Source organism: Echiichthys vipera (assembly GCF_963691815.1).
Source record: "Echiichthys vipera genome assembly, chromosome: 4".
Lineage (NCBI taxonomy): Eukaryota > Metazoa > Chordata > Actinopteri > Perciformes > Trachinidae > Echiichthys > Echiichthys vipera.
Window position 1 is genome coordinate 21,168,217 of NC_139829.1, and position 18,707 is coordinate 21,186,923.

The 18,707-nt window shown below is 40.9% G+C and overlaps 2 protein-coding genes across 2 annotated transcripts; both read left to right on the forward strand.

The window, feature by feature from the left end:
- Nucleotides 1-422: 422 nt before the first annotated feature.
- fancg (FA complementation group G) lies at nt 423-8,044 on the forward strand (the record flags this gene model as incomplete). The annotated part of the gene is made up of 14 exons (XM_083912069.1): nt 423-491; nt 2,792-2,876; nt 2,993-3,118; nt 3,210-3,382; nt 3,881-4,056; nt 4,348-4,468; nt 4,587-4,733; nt 4,991-5,142; nt 5,272-5,338; nt 5,733-6,049; nt 6,134-6,174; nt 6,286-6,459; nt 6,851-6,965; nt 7,764-8,044. The coding sequence occupies 14 exons, from the start codon at nt 423-425 to the stop codon at nt 7,864-7,866; spliced, it is 1,866 nt and encodes a 621-aa protein (XP_083768195.1). The 3' UTR covers nt 7,867-8,044.
- Nucleotides 8,045-8,993: 949 nt separating this feature from the next.
- Nucleotides 8,994-18,694, forward strand: vcp (valosin containing protein). The gene is made up of 17 exons (XM_083911935.1): nt 8,994-9,113; nt 10,736-10,847; nt 10,994-11,166; nt 11,258-11,400; nt 11,488-11,618; nt 11,708-11,839; nt 12,226-12,328; nt 12,468-12,601; nt 12,821-12,956; nt 13,900-14,012; nt 15,003-15,167; nt 15,274-15,396; nt 15,487-15,699; nt 16,574-16,882; nt 17,194-17,349; nt 18,008-18,162; nt 18,405-18,694. The coding sequence occupies exons 1-17, from the start codon at nt 9,097-9,099 to the stop codon at nt 18,508-18,510; spliced, it is 2,421 nt and encodes an 806-aa protein (XP_083768061.1). The 5' UTR covers nt 8,994-9,096; the 3' UTR covers nt 18,511-18,694.
- The last annotated feature ends 13 nt before the right edge of the window (nt 18,695-18,707 follow it).

Genomic DNA, 18,707 nt, shown 5'->3' on the forward strand with positions numbered 1-18,707 from the left:
GATAGCCTGCATATGAACACAATCGATTCTCTAAATTAGGCATGATGTTGAAGAGTTTGCCTAAACGTGATGGTATTAAACATATGCTCAGTTCTGTCTGTTTTAGGGCAATATAATGTGTTAATTTCCTCAAGAAATTAATAGAATAATGAGCAAATTAATGACATATTGTTCATTGTTGGAGGAAAGAAAATCCAGAAAATTGAAGTTTCCAGAACACAAGTGAACTTGCCTCTGTCACAGCACCACCTGCTGGACAGTCAGCAGACTGCTGTTGTCGTTCCCTGTGTGTCCACAGGGGGCAGCACCGCGCTCACCTCGCTCATGTTTACTTCCTGTTCAGTCCCCTGTGGCAAACGAGGGAAAGTTCAAAGGAAATACACTGTTCTTCCTCGCACAACAGCGATGTAATGTCTGCTAAAATGTATCAAACACTTTCTTTATTAGATAGATGGATCCAAGAAAACAACGAGCTGGTGAACAGATGTAAGGTAGGAAGTGAGCAGTTCGGTTTCTGTTTTTTTCAGTGGTTAAAGTCAGCCTCTACAACAATATTACGGTAAATACGGTAACGTTCATTTGGCGTTATATTATGCCCGTGTAAAAATCAGCGTTTAATCCTTGCTTGTTTCTTTTTGCCCGTATGCAACTCATACCATGCCCCCATAGATCACAACCTAATAGAGGCTCACCATATCATTCAGAAAGTACTGCACAGGGATCATTTACTGTGCTTACCTTTCTTTTTTAATTGTCCTAAACGGCACGTATCGCTGCTTACTTAACTGTTATATTAGTAAATCATAATTATAAGGGTCTCATGTAACCTCTGCTCACCTCCAATTCTTCACTACTTTCAGCATGATTATATATCCATATTTATATGGATGAATATCAAAATATGAAGCCCTAACCAAGCTGTGTATACTAACTGATCATGTTTTTACAATGCAGGCAAACAGTTAATAAAAAACAGAACACCAGTTGACCCAGAAATATCTGATTATTTTACATAAATGTATATAAAATTATTCCTTGTTTGTTTTCATCTGTTATTTTCCAGGACTCTCAGTATATAACTCTTCTTATCTGTATAACTCTTCTCTTCTGTATAACTCTTCTTATCTGTATAACTCTTCTCATCTGAATAACTCGTCTGTATAACTCTTCTCTTCTGTATAACTCTTCTTATCTGTATAACTCTTCTTATCTGTATAACTCTTCTTATCTGTATAACTCTTCTCATCTGAATAACTCGTCTGTATAACTCTTCTCTTCTGTATAACTCTTCTTATCTGTTTAACTCTTCTTATCTGTATAACTCTTCTTATCTGTATAACTCTTCTTATCTGTATAACTCTTCTTATCTGTATAACTCTTCTCGTCTGTTTAACTCTTCTCTTCTGTATAACTCTTCTCTTCTGTATAACTCTTCTCTTCTGTATAACTCTTCTTATCTGTATAACTCTTCTCTTCTGTATAACTCTTCTCATCTGAATAACTCGTCTGTATAACTCTTCTCTTCTGTATAACTCTTCTCTTCTGTATAACTCTTCTTATCTGTATAACTCTTCTTATCTGTATAACTCTTCTCGTCTGTTTAACTCTTCTCTTCTGTATAACTCTTCTCTTCTGTATAACTCTTCTTATCTGTATAACTCTTCTCTTCTGTATAACTCTTCTCTTCTGTAAAACTCTTCTTATCTGTATAACTCTTCTCTTCTGTATAACTCTTCTCTTCTGTATAACTCTTCTCTTCTGTATAACTCTTCTTATCTGTATAACTCTTCTCTTCTGTATAACTCTTCTCGTCTGTTTAACTCTTCTCGTCTGTATAACTCTTCTCATCTGTATAACTCTTCTCGTCTGTTTAACTCTTCTCGTCTGTATAACTCTTCTCTTCTGTATAACTCTTCTGGTCTGTATAACTCTTCTCTTCTGTATAACTCTTCTCTTCTGTATAACTCTTCTCTTCTGTATAACTCTTCTCTTCTGTATAACTCTTCTTATCTGTATAACTCTTCTGGTCTGTTTAACTCTTCTCTTCTGTATAACTCTTCTCGTCTGTATAACTCTTCTCGTCTCTTTAACTCTTCTCGTCTCTTTAACTCTTCTCGTCTCTTTAACTCTTCTCGTCTCTATAACTCTGAAAATATATTTGTTCATTTTTTTTAAATAATGTTTTTGAGAAATTGGGGCAGACATATCCCCTTAGTCCCCACCCAGATCTGCAGCCATGAAAGTATACTTATACCGTTAATAAAGAAACCATTGTGTTTGATTTATTGATTGTTTTAGCTGAACCAAAAAATAACCAGAGGTGGAAGAAGCCTAATTTCTCTTAATAATTAACATTAAGTCAATGTGTCGATACCCTAGTATAAAGTCCTGCATTCAAAGTTTTTAAGTATGGAAGTACCTTCATAAACATTATATTACATTTCAATTTTATTATTACGGATTTATTAACATCTAAAAAGCATTTAAATGTTTTAGCTGGTTGAGATGGAGCTGATATTAACAAATGTATTGGGTACAGTAATCCATACAGATGATTAAAAACGTATTATATGTTTTGTATATACAATCTTTTTGAGATGTAACTTAAAACGATATATAAGAAATGTTAAGGTGTAAGAAGCACTCTAAGTAGTTCCATCTCAATTATAGTGTATCAATGTGGAGTAGCATTAAATGAAAACACTAACATAAAGTACAAACTACATTGTACTAAAGTAAACCATTAAATACATGCGATAATTACCACTGTGCTTTGACTTCATTGTTTCAGCAGCAAGAAGGAGGAGGAGATCAGAACAAGACCCATCTGAGACGGTGTTCCTCTGAGTTTCAAAAACTTTTAAGGAAAATCCAAGGTGCTCCATCTCCTTCATAATACAAAGGCCTAGTTTGTTATGATGGAGAGCTAAGTTGTAACATTAATGTGTCTTCTATCTCCCTCCTTTCCTTTCTGTGTGTCGCTCTCCTCTAGGTATTCCTCCTCTTGCGGATCACTCACGGTTGGAGCTGGCGGTGGTGTATAATGCCTGTGTGTGCTCCACGGCTCTGTCTCAGTTCTCAGAGGCTGAGCTGCTCCTGACACACGCCACAGAGAGAGGTAGGCCTGCGTTGTGAAACGATGACCATAAATGTAGATGCCATACATTCGCTCAACGCTGACTGTTCCAGCCTTCTCTCGTTCCCTACAGTTCTACAGATGACAGGGACTGACCATGTTGCTTCAGACCCTACTGTGCTTTGGAGAACAGTTCTCAAATCAATTGGAAATACAGCTTCGAATCCCTGTGTACTGAACCTTCTCTGTCTGCAGTGGGCAATATGGCTGTCCACTTACCGGCTTAACACTATACAAGAATTTCAGGTAGAATCCTGTTTTGTTTAGTGTGGTTTACGGCGACTCTGCTGCATCTACCCATGCTGTCCAGTTTGTTAATTATTTGGTTAATTATATGCCTGTCATTTAGCCTCTGGTGTACCACTGTACAGAGTCCTCTAAAACAATAGTCTAAGTTAGCTTCCAAGGTTAACTCATCATGATTTGTATGGGACGTAACCATCCGACAGGCCATATGATATGGATATGTGCTACTGATTCAAAAGCTTTTATTTTACTCATCATGTGGGTGGTCAGGGCATGCTGCCGTCTACTTCCTTTTTATATCATGTCCCGTCTTGGAACTGTTGGATTTATACTCTTTATGTTGTATTTTTTGTTTGTTTGAAGAAAAACATGAAGAAATGCAAATATTTATTTTCCTGTCTGTGAGAAAATTTATATTTGCCAGCATGCAACAGTGTCCGGCCTCCCAGCTGTGTGAGGGTACTGTAAAACTATACTGTATGTTTTCTTGTGGTGCAGGATGAGCTGTTCTCTTTGTTTGAGACTCTCTCTAATGGAGTTGGGGATGAAGGGAGGAGCGAGTCGAAGGGAAAGTCCTCTAACATTCCACTACTGGTGATGGACCCAAGAAGGCTTATTGAATTATTACAGATCTGCACTTTCATTGCCCAAGGTCAGCAACACTCATGCTTAACGTTAACGCACGTGGAAGGACGAGATACAGCTTGCAGCGACCAGACTAAAATATAGTATGAAGCTTAAGCATAGAGTTAATGTCTTTATTTCTGCTTAAATGCATATTTCACCTTAGTGTGATCTGTTCACTTTTGATGCATGGATGCCACCAAAATAGAACATGAGGTAGACAAATCAGTAGTAGCAGTAGTAGTACAGGAAAAATATTATCTGACTCCTTGTGTAGTTTGTATTGAGTAATTAATCCTGTGTTTTGCTCTGCTCTTCATGTTTCATTAAGGTGCAGAAAGATTGAGTGAGGGCCGGAGTTCAGAAGCTCTGTCAGGTCTAAAGACAGCGTCCTCCCTGCCTGCTCCCAAAACTCTAATAGCATACACGCACCTCCTATCAGGCTCTTGCCTCGCCCATATGGTACACACGCAGACAGAGTCTACACAAACAGAAAACTGTCATCTATTGTGTATTGGTACAACAGGTTTGAGCATTTGAATGCAGTGAGTGTGTCTGTTTGTTTGCATTTTGACTCCAGAGCCGCCCACAGATGGCCTTGCAGTGTTACAGGAAGGCACTGGAGACGGACTCCAGGTGTGTGTGCGCTCTGTACCGGAGCATGCTCATCTACAGACAGCTCGGCAACACACAGGCTGAGATACAAGCTCTTCGTTTGTTGCACTCGGTGAGTCGCACAAGTGTACAGTGCATTCAGGGAAGGCAAAAAAAAGATGCCAAATGCCTGTAAAATATGTCTATATGTTTGTCTTGTATATGTAGATAGATTATTTTTAAAGTCAGAAATATTCACTGCTTTTGTTGTGGTACAGTAGCCCTCAGCAGGAGAGCCAAAAAGCCACATGAAAACAAATGTGACACTGACACATATTCATGTGATTGTAGGCCTGCATACTGAAACATGAAGCCTTTGTTGTCCCACAGACTTTGCTGTTGCCCTCTGCCACAGAGCCTGGTACTCATGTCCTCTCCCTGTCCATACTACTGAACAGCCAATCACTGAGCAGCCTGCTCTCAGTTCCCTCTGCCCTCTCTGTCCTTCACAGTCTGGCTCTGAGGTGTGTACTCCATGGGAGGTGAGAAGAACCTGCACTTTGTTTTTGTTTTTTACTGGCACCTGACCACTGCTAAATGTCACAATACATAGATGGAGAAGCAAAAATATAGTGCACATTATTGTTGTTAAATGGGTGCTTTTTCATTAGGGTGTCAGAGGGTGTGGAATATTATTTGGACCTGCTAACTGCTCTTCACTCGGAAGATCACCATGGAGTAAGACTGAAAACACTAATAGATGCTGCATAATTTAACAATGAGCTTAAAGTAAAGAGCAGGGCTGCCCAACCCTGCTCCTGGAGGGCCACTGTCCTGCATGCTTTAGGATTCTCTCTGCTCTAACAAACCTGATTCTAATGATGTGCTCCTTATCAAGCAGCTGAAGAAGCTTATCACAGGTTTAAAAATAGTTAGACTCAAGTTTGTTAGAGCAGGGAGAAACCTAAAACATACAGGGCAGTGGCCCTCCAGGAGCAGGATTGGGCAGCCCTGCTATAGAGTATATATGCTATGAGCTCATTTGTGAGAAGTCATAATATATTTAGCCCGGGGAAGAATACTTTACTAACACATTTTTGACATCTGTTTGCTGTATGTCTCTCTCTCTTAGGTCCATGCTGACGGCCCTTCCCTCCCCAGGTTGCCTGAGCTTTACCTGCAGGCTGGCGCTGCCTTGCTCATGGCCAGACGGCCCGCTGATTGCGCGGCTTTGTGCGACGAAGTCATCGCTACAACACTGGAGCTGCTGCCAGAAAAGGTGGTGTTGGAAGAGCCAGAGGAGAAGTGTGAGGCCGAGACAGGGGCTCAGTTTGCGGAGAGTGAAGATAAGGTGTCGATGCTGCTCTGGGCGGGGGCTGCCTACCTCCTCCAGGGTCACTGCCACGCTCACCTCATGGACTGGAAACAAGCTGTGACCCACTACACAAGGTCTGTAAAATGAAATTGGCTTTGTTTCTCTCATCAGCTTTACGGATGATAAAAAAACACATAAGCTTGTACTCTACATTCCAGGTGTTTCAACCTGCTGGTAAAGGTGCGCTTTAAAAAGAGAGGTGACTACTTTTCAGACTTTTTTTGATACTTTGGCGATAAATTGCCCTTTTTTACACACCCTACAGCTACTGTTACATTCTAATGTGTTTGTGTTGATCGTTCAAATACAGGTTTCCAACCACAGATTCCCAGTGCAGATATGGTTGACAAGCAGGGAACAGATCTATTCATCCTCCAGAGGCTGAAGGGGCTTTCACTAGCTGGTAGGGGCATCAGCTTCACCCAGACAGACCAACTGAGAGAGGCACTGAGAGACCTCCAGCTCAGCATGCAGGCATCACCAGGTATACACACCACAGCTGTACCTTAGTGATATAAACAGCAGAGTTTGAAGCTATTTTTGACACAGGATTAATCCCAATGCATTATGTAGAGCACGTTAAAGTCAGTCATATGCACTTTAGGCCTATACCTAAGCATTTTAACCACAATTCGAACTAACAGTGTTTAGTAATGGCAGTACAACAAAAGGATCAGAATGAAAGGGAAACTCATTTTCCACATATCATCTTTAATGAGGAGCGGGTAGTTAAAAAAGTGTAACTTTAGCTACAATCTTCACATCTTATTCTTGAGTCCTGCACACATATGAGCCAAGAAATGTAACAATTCAACAAGACTGTACTGTAGGACTGTAGTGAGTCAGTCCTCATCACACTGTACGTGTTGTGGCAGAGTGTGCGGGTGCAGGGATGTGGTGCGGTGAGGTGCTGTGGAGGCTCAGCAGGAAACAGGAAGCAGCAGCTTGTTGGGAAAAGACCTGGAGCTTCACCCCACAATCCTCAGCAGAGTAAGACACTGTCATATATTCATTGTCTGCATTAAATTTATGGTTTATAGAACGTCATACAGTATGTGCATACTCCCACCCCCGTTCACACAAAATGCATCATGAGTGACCAGGTTACAGGTAATACAGCTCTACATATGTGTGTGAATTTGCCCAAAACCCACTGTGGGGTAGTCAGGTTTGATTGTAGTCACATTAGGAGGTGGGGTGGGATGCATCCCCAACCACACTATGTGAACTATACTATACTACTATATACTTGAGTGATAAAGTTAGAAAACTTTTAAATCCCCGGAACAATAAGAAATGCATTATTTTAAGTTGTTCACCGCTGTACATATTGATAAAATACCTACTATATACATTAATAATAATTAAAGAAAGGTTTAGCAATCTCAATGATAGCCTTGCACCTGGGGACATGCATCAAAGAGAGAATACTATCATTCTCTGTAGCTGTTTGGTCACGATGGTCATGTGCAAATGTGCATTTTTCTCTTCAGCAGAGGACACATTTTCCCCATAGATGAACACAACTGTAAACATGGAGCCGAAAATCTGATCACAAGCGGTTACTCAAATGCATTTCAGGTGTATTCTGGTGACACATCTGAACTATCATAATTGGATATAGACACAATCTGAATATGTGCTGATTTAAGATGCTATGTCTGAACAAGATATTAAAAAATATATATAAAATGCTTTCCCTGCGTAGTTTAATCATTCTCTTGTTGTATATTTACTATGCTGGTATGTTATTATCCTTCTTACTGGTATATGTCTTCTGTGTTGCAGGAGTCTACCCGTGTACCTACAGGAACCCAAGTCTGGCCCTCTGTTGGACTCAAAGGAGCTGCGCCGCAGAATACAGGAACTTGGGCCTACCTGGTCAGCCTAGAGAGAGACAAAATACCCTATCACTTACTGAAGAATAAAGAATACCCTATCACTTACTGATCAGGATCAACTTTCTCTGGCCTGTGAGCTGAAACCTAGACTCACAACAAGTGAGGGCTACTGGAACAGTAAAAAAAAGCATGTTGAAAGGGTTTACAGTGTTTGAGACTGAGAAAGTGGTGTGGTCTGTGAACCTTGCAGGAGGTTTATGCATGAAATGAAGATTACTTGACATACTGTAGTTTGGATACTAAGGGTCTGAACTGGCTTGTAGGAAAACAAAATTGCCAGGGAGGAGTAATACAGACTGTTACTTTTTAACAACTGATTATGCCTTTCAATTTAAATCACAATACATACTACTTCAGAAGATACATCCATAAACTGTGTTGCTGCTCTAAAATGCCTATTTATATCAATGTTTGTATGGATTGCTCCTACAAATAAAACACACTTATTAATATAAACATATGCATTTGGTGTTTTTATCAAGAGTAAAATGCTTATTTTTTCACAACTTTATTTGCAAATTCTTACAAACATTATGTAAAATTTTGGCATAATTTTAAAAAAAGAATATATAAGGCTGTCATTTTTCCTTTCAATAAACATTACAATCTTATATTATGAGGACATAAGTAAACTTAAGAGAGTACTTAAAACAATAAATATTGTGTAAATAAATAGACATGTTTTTAAATTGAAAGGTATGGCTATATAATCACATTTCCTTAAAAAATCGTGTAATATGTGAGCTGTATAAATACTTTTCTTATTAATAATAATTTGGACTCAAAATAATTACGAAATTCAATTTTGACAAAGAGTAAAAGACAGATTTCATGTTTCTATACGATTTTTCAATAACAACGCGGTGCAAATTGATTGGATGACAAAAGTTTGGTGACGGTGTCAAATGACCAATCAGAGCAAAGTTGGTGAAAATAGGAACAGCCCACTCATTTGTTACTGGCCAAATTTCCACACTATTCTCGATGACGTCACACCCCAGCTTCATTCATTGGCTACTGAATCTCGATCGGCAGACTCCAGCCAATCGGAACGCCGGGATGCGTCCTGCTCACAGTATAATAGTAAAGCACAGCACGGAAACTGCTGCTTCTTTCGTGTGAAATCACAGAGAAACGTTGAGTAACGAGAACCGATTAAGCCTCTTGAAACATTTGGCCAGAATTTCTTTATTTATTAACAGCAATCCAGGTGGACGACCATGGCCTCGGGAGGGGAGTAAGTAGACCTCTATTATATGCCTTTTTAAAATTCGTTTTTCTGATCAATGGGTACCAGCAAACACCCTTTAAATGTCTAACGCCAGCTCATAATACGTTAGTTTATCAAAGTTAGCTCAGTTGCTAACACTAGCTGGAGGGCTAACGGGGTCAGTCACTTCAGCTTTCGCACTTCTGTCCCGACGGTTAAAAAAAAAACCTTTACATTGCAAATCCACTTGACAGTTGGGGTATTATCGCGAATACTTGTTGACACTTGTCATCGGCCAGTTAACCGTATTAAACGAGCCCGGTGTATAGACAGCGACTTGACAAAGCGCAGTCATCGCTGTCGTGTTTGAATGCTAACGTTAGCTTAGCAACAGTGTCAAGGCCAAAGCCGTCCACCATCATACCGACAAGTTGGCCTGTCCGTGGGCTAACAGCCTGTCTTCATGAGTGGCTTCAAACTGTAAATGGAACAAATGACGTTATAGATCGAACGGTACTTGTTTTAAACTGTAACGGTTACATGAAAGTAGCCGTTAACGCTCGTGATCCGGCGAGCTAACTTCATGTCTATAGCATCTCTACACACACACTGCACCAAAGCTAGCAGGCTAACGGGCTATTCATTCTAAATGATCGACAATTTACTTAAGGTCTGTCTCGCTGTTAGCTGTGTTATAACCGCCTTTCTTCATCCATGCAACGCATCCTCGTGTATTTAAAGTCACGGTGGCGTTGTAACGTTAGACGTTTAAGTGGAGGCACCTGGCTAACCAACAAAGTTTTTTTCTAATTCTTTTGCTGTGTCATCTCTAGCTACAATGCTACCGTTAGCATGCTAACAACATGAAAGAGAAACTTCAAAACCATTTCTAGACTATTCTGGTAATGTGTTGAACCTTAACGTTAACTGCTGGTTAGTTTTTGACTGCATTTATGAATAGGCGCATGATTGTACACATTGTCCCCAGGTAATAATGGGCGAGTTATGTGAACGACCTGGCTACACGTACGGCTACAGCAATCCATCATTCATTCTTAAGGATTTACACGCAATATAATATTAGATTACTAGAATTGACAAATACGTCACATCATTTATAATAAAAACTTGATGTGCAATTAGTATTTTCAAAGGTGCTCATGTAAAATACATGATCAGCCAATACAAAACTTAATCAATAGTAAAAATAAATAAATACACAACGTACTAAGTATACCTGATCTCTCTTCAGACACAGTTTGATCTTGAGTTTATTACGATACCAGTAATAATTAATTTAGCCCTCTGTGGCTAAGGAGTTAAAATATTGACCCCCTGAACACAGAAAGCTGCCCTGCAAGGGTTTTCCAATCCACATAGATTTACCAGGAAAAAGTAAACACTGAGAAGTTTCACAGAGCACCTTAGGGGCTTGGTTTAACATAGGCAGAGTCAACTAAGTTACCAAACCTAACATTAATTTGCTGTAGAGAAGATAAGTTGATGGTGGTATACACATTTTTCTAATACATAATTACCCACTAACCTGAGTGGCTTGGTTATTGTCGAGCCTGCATGCCTCCTTGAAGGTGAACAATAAGAGGTATTTTTTTTCACCTACAACCTGTTTTATTTGTTTCTCCTCATAGATCCAAAAATGACGATCTAGCCACTGCAATTCTGAAACAGAAGAACAGACCCAACAGACTGATCGTTGATGAATCCATCAATGAAGATAACAGTGTGGTCTCTCTCTCTCAGGTAGACATTCAGAAGACTTTGTGCATGGCTCATGTATTTACAAATTCTAAACCCTGTGATCAGTTTATTTACTATCCAGCATCTTAATATTTTAAATGTAACCAACACTGAGATTCACAAAATAACTTTGGTTAATGTCTCTTAAGACCAAGATGGACGAGCTGCAGCTCTTCCGTGGAGACACTGTGCTGATGAAGGGAAAGAAGCGGCGGGAGACTGTGTGCATTGTGCTGTCTGATGACACCTGTTCTGATGAAAAGGTTCGAATGAACAGGGTTGTCCGCAACAATCTGAGGGTCAGACTGGGTGATGTGATCAGGTGGGGAAAACATACACTTGACACAAACTTTAATTCTTTCCATAGCCCTTTTTTAAAAATGAATTTGTGTTAAGACTAATATTTCCTTCAGCATTCAGCCATGTCCTGATGTGAAGTATGGAAAGAGGATCCACGTCCTCCCAATAGATGACACAGTAGAAGGAATTACTGGCAACCTGTTTGAGGTCTACTTGAAGCCATACTTCCTGGAAGCTTACAGGCCAATCCGCAAAGGTGAGGTGCATGAGAAAACGTTTTAATGTATAACATTCAGCTCTGTTAGAGTGGTAAAACTAACATTGTTTTTTCTACCCTGTGAAGGTGATATTTTCCTGGTCAGGGGAGGCATGCGTGCTGTGGAGTTCAAGGTGGTAGAGACTGACCCCTCTCCCTACTGCATCGTTGCCCCTGATACAGTTATCCACTGTGAGGGAGAGCCAATCAGGAGAGAGGTGGGTAGCAGGTACACAGAGTAGATCCGTTATGTTTTACCCAAAAGGAAATGCATTGAAAAGTGGACATCTTGTGTTTGAACATGCAGGATGAGGAAGAGTCTCTGAACGAGGTGGGCTATGATGACATTGGAGGAGTGAGGAAGCAGTTGGCTCAGATCAAAGAGATGGTCGAGCTACCTCTTAGACACCCCGCATTGTTCAAGGCCATTGGAGTAAAGGTAAGGCACTCTTTTTTTTTTTTTTTAATTTGCATGGAGGAACAAGTAAACACATTTGGCCTCCATTGTAGACTTAGAACTTTACCTGTTTTTTTAAGTTACACAGGCTCAATTCTATCTCTACAAAATAAAATGCACCTGTTTTCACTGTTATGCACACAGGGGTTGTGCTACAATAATCCTTCTAAATATTGACTTACTTTAGCCATATATTGCTGTGTAATTTACATAAAGTCCCTTTGAATATCTTCTGTTTAGTATGTCTGATATACAGTACATTTCAAGTGTTTAATCACAAGAGTAACGTAAGAAGTAAACGTACTACTTTCTTTTAGATTGTGCAATGATCTTGTCATTAAGGCAGTAATTTTTCCCCTCCCTTTCAGCCCCCACGTGGAATCCTGCTATATGGACCCCCTGGAACTGGAAAGACATTGATTGCCAGAGCTGTAGCCAATGAAACGGGAGCTTTCTTCTTCCTGATTAATGGTGTGATCACCCATCTAATATTTATGTTCTGTAGACACTTATTCCTAGTCCATATGATAATACTGAGTGACATTGCCTTGTCGTTGCTTTATGGTGTTCTTCATTGGTTAGATCAGAATGTTGGACTTTCTGTTTTTAGGTCCTGAGATCATGAGCAAGCTGGCAGGAGAGAGCGAGAGTAACCTGAGAAAGGCCTTCGAGGAAGCAGAGAAGAATGCTCCTGCCATCATCTTTATTGATGAGCTTGATGCAATCGCCCCCAAGAGAGAGAAGGTGAGTGGGAAGAGAGGGAAACTAAATGGATAGCTGGACAACATTAGTGTCTGTTCATGATTTATGAATGTCCTAAAAAAAAAGGTTATTGTCCAGACGTTGGAAAAACAAATTTAGTCCCATTCATGTAAAATTTCTGTTCGTTTTAGTATTTGGTAATCCTAGCGTTTGAAACGTGAATTGCTTAGCAACTATGTATATTGTGGGGTTTTTTTGTAGACTCATGGAGAGGTGGAGAGGCGCATTGTTTCCCAGCTGCTGACTCTTATGGATGGCCTGAAACAGAGAGCTCATGTCATCGTCATGGCTGCCACCAACAGACCCAACAGCATTGACCCAGCTCTCAGGAGATTTGGTAAATTGTTTGTTTTAAGCATGTGTTCACTTACTGCAGTACTTGAGAACTAGTAACAGAGAAAAACTTTTTTTTTGCCAGCACTGAAGTGTTGACATCTTCAACAACATATCTGTATTAAAGAATAGTAGAGCAATGTAAAGATGTTTAATAGCTTAATAGCTTTGCATTTACATAGCCTTGCTTCCTAGAATGATTTTTATAGCGGTCTGAAGTGTTTAGTTTTGCACCTAAAAGATGTCAGTACAGGTCTACAGTTACTGTGTATTATACAGAGCTGCTTCTTTGATAATTGGTTTGAGTAAAAATAAGTCTGATTCCAGCTTCTTAAATGTGAAATTTTTTTTTTTGGTTTCTTTTTCTCCTCAATGACACGGAACTGAATCTATTTGAATTGTGGACAAAACAAGACGCAGAGGATGTCCTCTATGGCTTTGGGAAACACTGATCGACATTTTTCACAATTTTATGACGTTTCATAGACCAAACCACTAATCGATAAATCGAGAAAATAATCAACAATGAAAATAAATGTTATTTGCAGCTCTAGCATTATGTGATACAGCCTGAAGCTGCCCTTTGTGCATGGCTCGATGTTTTCACATCACTGATTAAAACTGCTGGCTGCTGTTTATTTTGTAGCCTCTGCAGTTCACTCGTGGGTCAGTTTCTCACAACACTGCGCAGTTTTAAATCGCGTGTTGGGATGTTTGCGATAGCCTTGACAAAGGGTTTGAATTGAATCTTGTCCGTTCATCGAAGCTTGAAGAATTGTAAAATGTAGCTGTTACCTTTACAACTTGTACAATCTGAAATGTTACGTTTATAGCCACACCATGAGAGAGGGGGGTAATAAGTAATAATTTCTGTGGACTTCTTCTTGCTCTCAGCCTGTTTCAGTAGAAACTAATAAGTGTGTGTTTTGAACCTTTACCACCTCCAGGGCGTTTTGATAGGGAAGTGGACATCGGCATCCCCGACGCCACTGGCAGATTGGAGATACTCCAGATTCACACCAAGAACATGAAACTGGCTGACGATGTTGACTTGGAACAGGTCTGTACACATAATTTACCTGCAGTCAGGTGGCAACACAACACCCTGCTTCTCTAAAGAGAGGTTGAGTCATGATGATGATGATGATTATTATTATTGCCTGTAAGTTCCAAGTAAAACTACTAGGGCTACCCCCAAATAGTCGACCAAGCACTGGACGACCAAAAACTCATTAGCTGACCAAAATTTCATTGGTCCATTGGTCGCAGGAAAAAAAACCCATTTGGAGCCACTTCTTGTGCAAATCTGTGACCGGCGACTGCCCTAAAAGGCTGGTGGGCTTTATTTGAAGGGCTAGATACAGGAAGTTGTGACACTCGCTCACTGTCAACGTTTTTTTTTTTTAAACACGACAGCTCCATTGGCAGTACATCGTGGTTAGACAGTTAATAATTAATAGCCAATTATGTCGGCAAAGATTTCTAAAATATGGGATCACTTTGAAAAGAACAAGGACAACCCCAAGAAGGTCACATGCAAACTTTGCAAGAAAAACTTTGCCTATCACTCGTCAACAACAAACATGACATCCCACCATAAACATGTACGTGTGTTTAATGTTGTTCAGTCGCTGAGGCTATGCGTCAATTAGTCGACTAATCGCTCTAAATGACGACAACAGCTCAACCAAGAATATTCTTGGTCAGGGGCAGCCCTAAAAACTACACCGTACATTGCATCTAATTATTTGTTGTACTTGCATGGAATATGTCGCAATTTTAACTATTTCATTGCGCTGGTATACTATCAAATTAGGGGCTGCAAGTGTACACTCAATTTCTTATATAGTGTTCCAGTGTGTTTGTTTAATTTGCCATTTTATGACAAACATCTAATTAGTTGGTAAATAAATACACAAATACAACACATCGTCATATTTAAAGTTACTGCACTCTAGTAGCAGTATTCATGGTTCTACTTGATGAGTATGTATGTATGTGTATGATCTGGACAGGAAAGTAATATTGTGCTATCTATCTTTTTATGTAGGTGGCCAATGAGACCCATGGACATGTGGGTGCAGATCTGGCTGCTCTCTGCTCTGAAGCTGCCCTGCAGGCCATCAGGAAGAAGATGGACCTGATCGACCTTGAGGATGAGACCATTGATGCTGAAGTCATGAACTCACTTGCTGTTACTATGGATGACTTCAAGGTAAGAGCTTTGATATGGCCTCTGGTATATAGTGAGGTTAAAGGTTTTCCATTGGCTTATGTAGCCCTTCTGAGCCTTTACTAACATGCTCAATGCTTCCCTGCAGTGGGCCCTGAGCCAGAGCAACCCATCTGCACTGAGGGAGACAGTTGTCGAGGTTCCCAACATTACCTGGGAGGACATCGGAGGTCTGGATGATGTCAAGAGGGAGCTCCAGGAGTTGGTGCAGGTATGAACCCCTTCCAGAAGTAAGATTTTATCTAAAATTTAGAATGTTTCCTCTTACTTTTCCTGTTTTTCCCCCTCTCCTTAATTTCAGTACCCAGTGGAGCACCCAGACAAGTTCCTCAAGTTTGGCATGACCCCATCCAAAGGCGTGCTGTTCTACGGTCCCCCTGGTTGTGGTAAGACTCTGTTGGCCAAAGCAATCGCCAATGAGTGCCAGGCAAATTTCATCTCCATCAAAGGACCTGAGCTGCTCACCATGTGGTTTGGAGAGTCTGAGGCCAACGTCAGAGAGATCTTTGACAAGGTTAGAATGATGTAATGTTGTGTTCACACCAAACGCAAATACAATCTCTTCAGACGCTTGTATCACGCGTCTTGCTCCCATTTGTCACATTTTTTATCATCGGTTCATTCGCTTCTATCTCATATAGCAGCTAACTAACTGAAGCTAAACCCCGGCTCAGCCTACTCTGCTGCTGTGCTAAATGGAAAGTGATGCTAGTGCTAACCAGGGATCTGAATGCTTTTAAAAGAACAGAAATGAGCTCTCAGAGGAAGTGTGTGGCTCTTAAGAGCCGTTGTGTTGTAGTGAGATCAGACCGTCAGTGATTTGACCTCCGAAGCCGTACAGGGTGCTGCCCGGTCTCCTCATCTTCACTCCGCACTGACGGCTTTCTTCGCCTTCCTCTGGATTTCCGGCAGAATAGATGCCTAAAGGCACGTCACTGCCATCCACAGTTCATAGTTATATCCTATTATAATGTATTATATCCACAGGAACAGACTGGTTTCTCAACAATAGTGGCTTTGGTGAGCCCCTGGGTGTCTCAGAACGTTGATGACGCTTACCGCAATCTCAGCGCTGATTGGCTGTCGCTGCGCGTTGTCACCTGAAAAGCGCAATATTTTTAACTTTATACGCGCCGCTTCAGACGCTCTAGACACTAAATTCGGCTGCGTCTTGTCGCGCCAGATGCTCCATTTGCGCTGCCTCCGCCTGAATCGCGTGTCATTGCGCCATTTACATTGCTTTTCAATGTAGAGTTGTCGCTCAATTTGCCTCTATCGCGTTCTGTGTGAACACCCCATTAGGGGTGTCTGCCATAGGTTTAGAACAAATCATTTTCAATAACCACGTTTTCAATTTCTTCATTTTTGTGTCCGTGTGATGTTTCCAGGCTCGTCAAGCAGCCCCATGCGTTCTCTTCTTTGATGAGTTGGACTCCATAGCCAAGGCCCGTGGTGGCAACGTAGGAGATGGTGGTGGAGCGGCCGACCGCGTCATCAACCAGATCCTGACTGAGATGGATGGAATGTCAAGCAAGAAAAACGTCTTCATCATTGGAGCCACAAACAGACCTGACATCATCGACCCTGCCATCCTGAGACCTGGCCGTTTGGATCAGCTCATCTACATCCCCCTGCCCGATGAGAAGAGCAGGATGAGCATCCTGAAAGCCAACCTCCGCAAGAGCCCCATCAGCAAGGTGACAGTGCTGCTACTCATAGTTGTAGTTTTAGTTTTTATTGTTTCTTATTTTCAGGACTTCTTTCTGTCAAATACAGTCAATAGAAGGGTCTCTTTTGTGTCTTGCCATGTTGCTTCTTACATGAAGTGTTCATATACTCCCAGTTAATGTTAAAAAATATCATGTTTGCTTTATAAAAACTTGGAAGATCTCCTTTAGGAGCATAATGCAAAGGGGGAAAAGTATTCTGATTGGAGGGAAAAAACATCTGAATTCTGCTGGAAGAGAACCATTATATAATTTCTAACATTTTGTGATTTGCTTGTTAGGACGTGGACTTGGACTACCTGGCAAAGATGACCAATGGCTTCTCTGGAGCCGATCTTACAGAGATCTGCCAGCGGGCTTGTAAGCTGGCCATCAGAGAGAGCATCGAGAACGAGATCCGCAGAGAGAGGGAGAGGCAGACCAACCCGTCAGCTATGGTCAGTGCTGGTTCTTTCTGACCCTTGCTAATTCTTTTTTTTTTTTTTCCATACCATTCTTGTGAATCTCAAAACCAGCTCGAGTAAATGTCTTCAAGTTTGGCACAAATGTCAACTTGGCTCAAGGTTGAACTGATTACATTTTGGCGGTCAAAGGTCAACGTCACCGTGACCTCACAATGCATTTTTGGCCATAGCCATAACTTGTATCATAAAGGTCAACTTAACTGGAACAGCAGAATGTTTGTCCATTTGTCAGCGCCATAATTCAGGAAAAGAAGGGGAGACATTGAATTGGTGACACAGTTGAATCTCACTGTGGTGATTTGTATTGATGTGGCAGTAATTCTGTTTTTTTCTATTTCATTCAATAACTATCATGTGATTGGAAGCATCTATGCACTCTGAACTCCCAACTAACCACAGACTGTATGGGTTGTAGCTGCTTCAGTCTTTTTTTTCGAGATCTGGATACAAAAAGGATTTAATTCAAGTATTGTTTGACTGGAGAAGTATCAATACTACTTGGCACTTGGGTTATTTCAGTCAATACCTATTGAGTATCCAGCCCCTAATCTGCACACTACTGCTGCTTCAGAAGTTTTGAATAATAATAAAACTGTCCTGAATCTCCCCCCCCCCTTTTTTTTTTCTTCAGGAGGTAGAAGAGGATGATCCTGTGCCAGAGATCAGGAAGGACCACTTTGAGGAGGCAATGCGATTCGCTCGTCGCTCCGTCAGTGACAATGACATTCGCAAATATGAGATGTTTGCTCAGACACTGCAGCAGAGCCGCGGCTTTGGCAGCTTCAGGTACATTTCTGACATTTCATATCGGTAGCTGTGTATTTAGATCTTCTGTCTAAACAAAGCTTTTTAGAAACAATCTCCATGTTTCTAAAAGCTTTATCATATTAGTCATGGGATTTTCCTTGAATCACTGCCTCTAGAAGATTTCTACTTAACACTTAAAGTACTAAAATTGCCAGAAATACTAGTTTCCAAATCAATGTCTCCCTATAAAAACGGTGACTTGACTGTTCTTTCTCTTCCAGGTTTCCCTCCAGTGCTACAGGCGGCAGTGGTCCAAGCCATGGCTCAGGAGGAACTGGCAGCGGTCCAGTGTTCAATGAGGACAACGACGATGACCTTTATGGATAAATGTGCACTGCCCCACAGTGGTCAGTACCGGGATCACACCTGTACAAATTCTCACCAGATTCCACATTTTTAGGACTTTGTGCTTCTTTCATGTGTTCCTCTTTTTTGTATGACTTCCTTTGGAGAAAGCATGTAGCCGCTTGGTTTGCCCTGGCTTTGATGTGGGTGGGGGTAAGGGGATGTTGGAAATGGAAGGT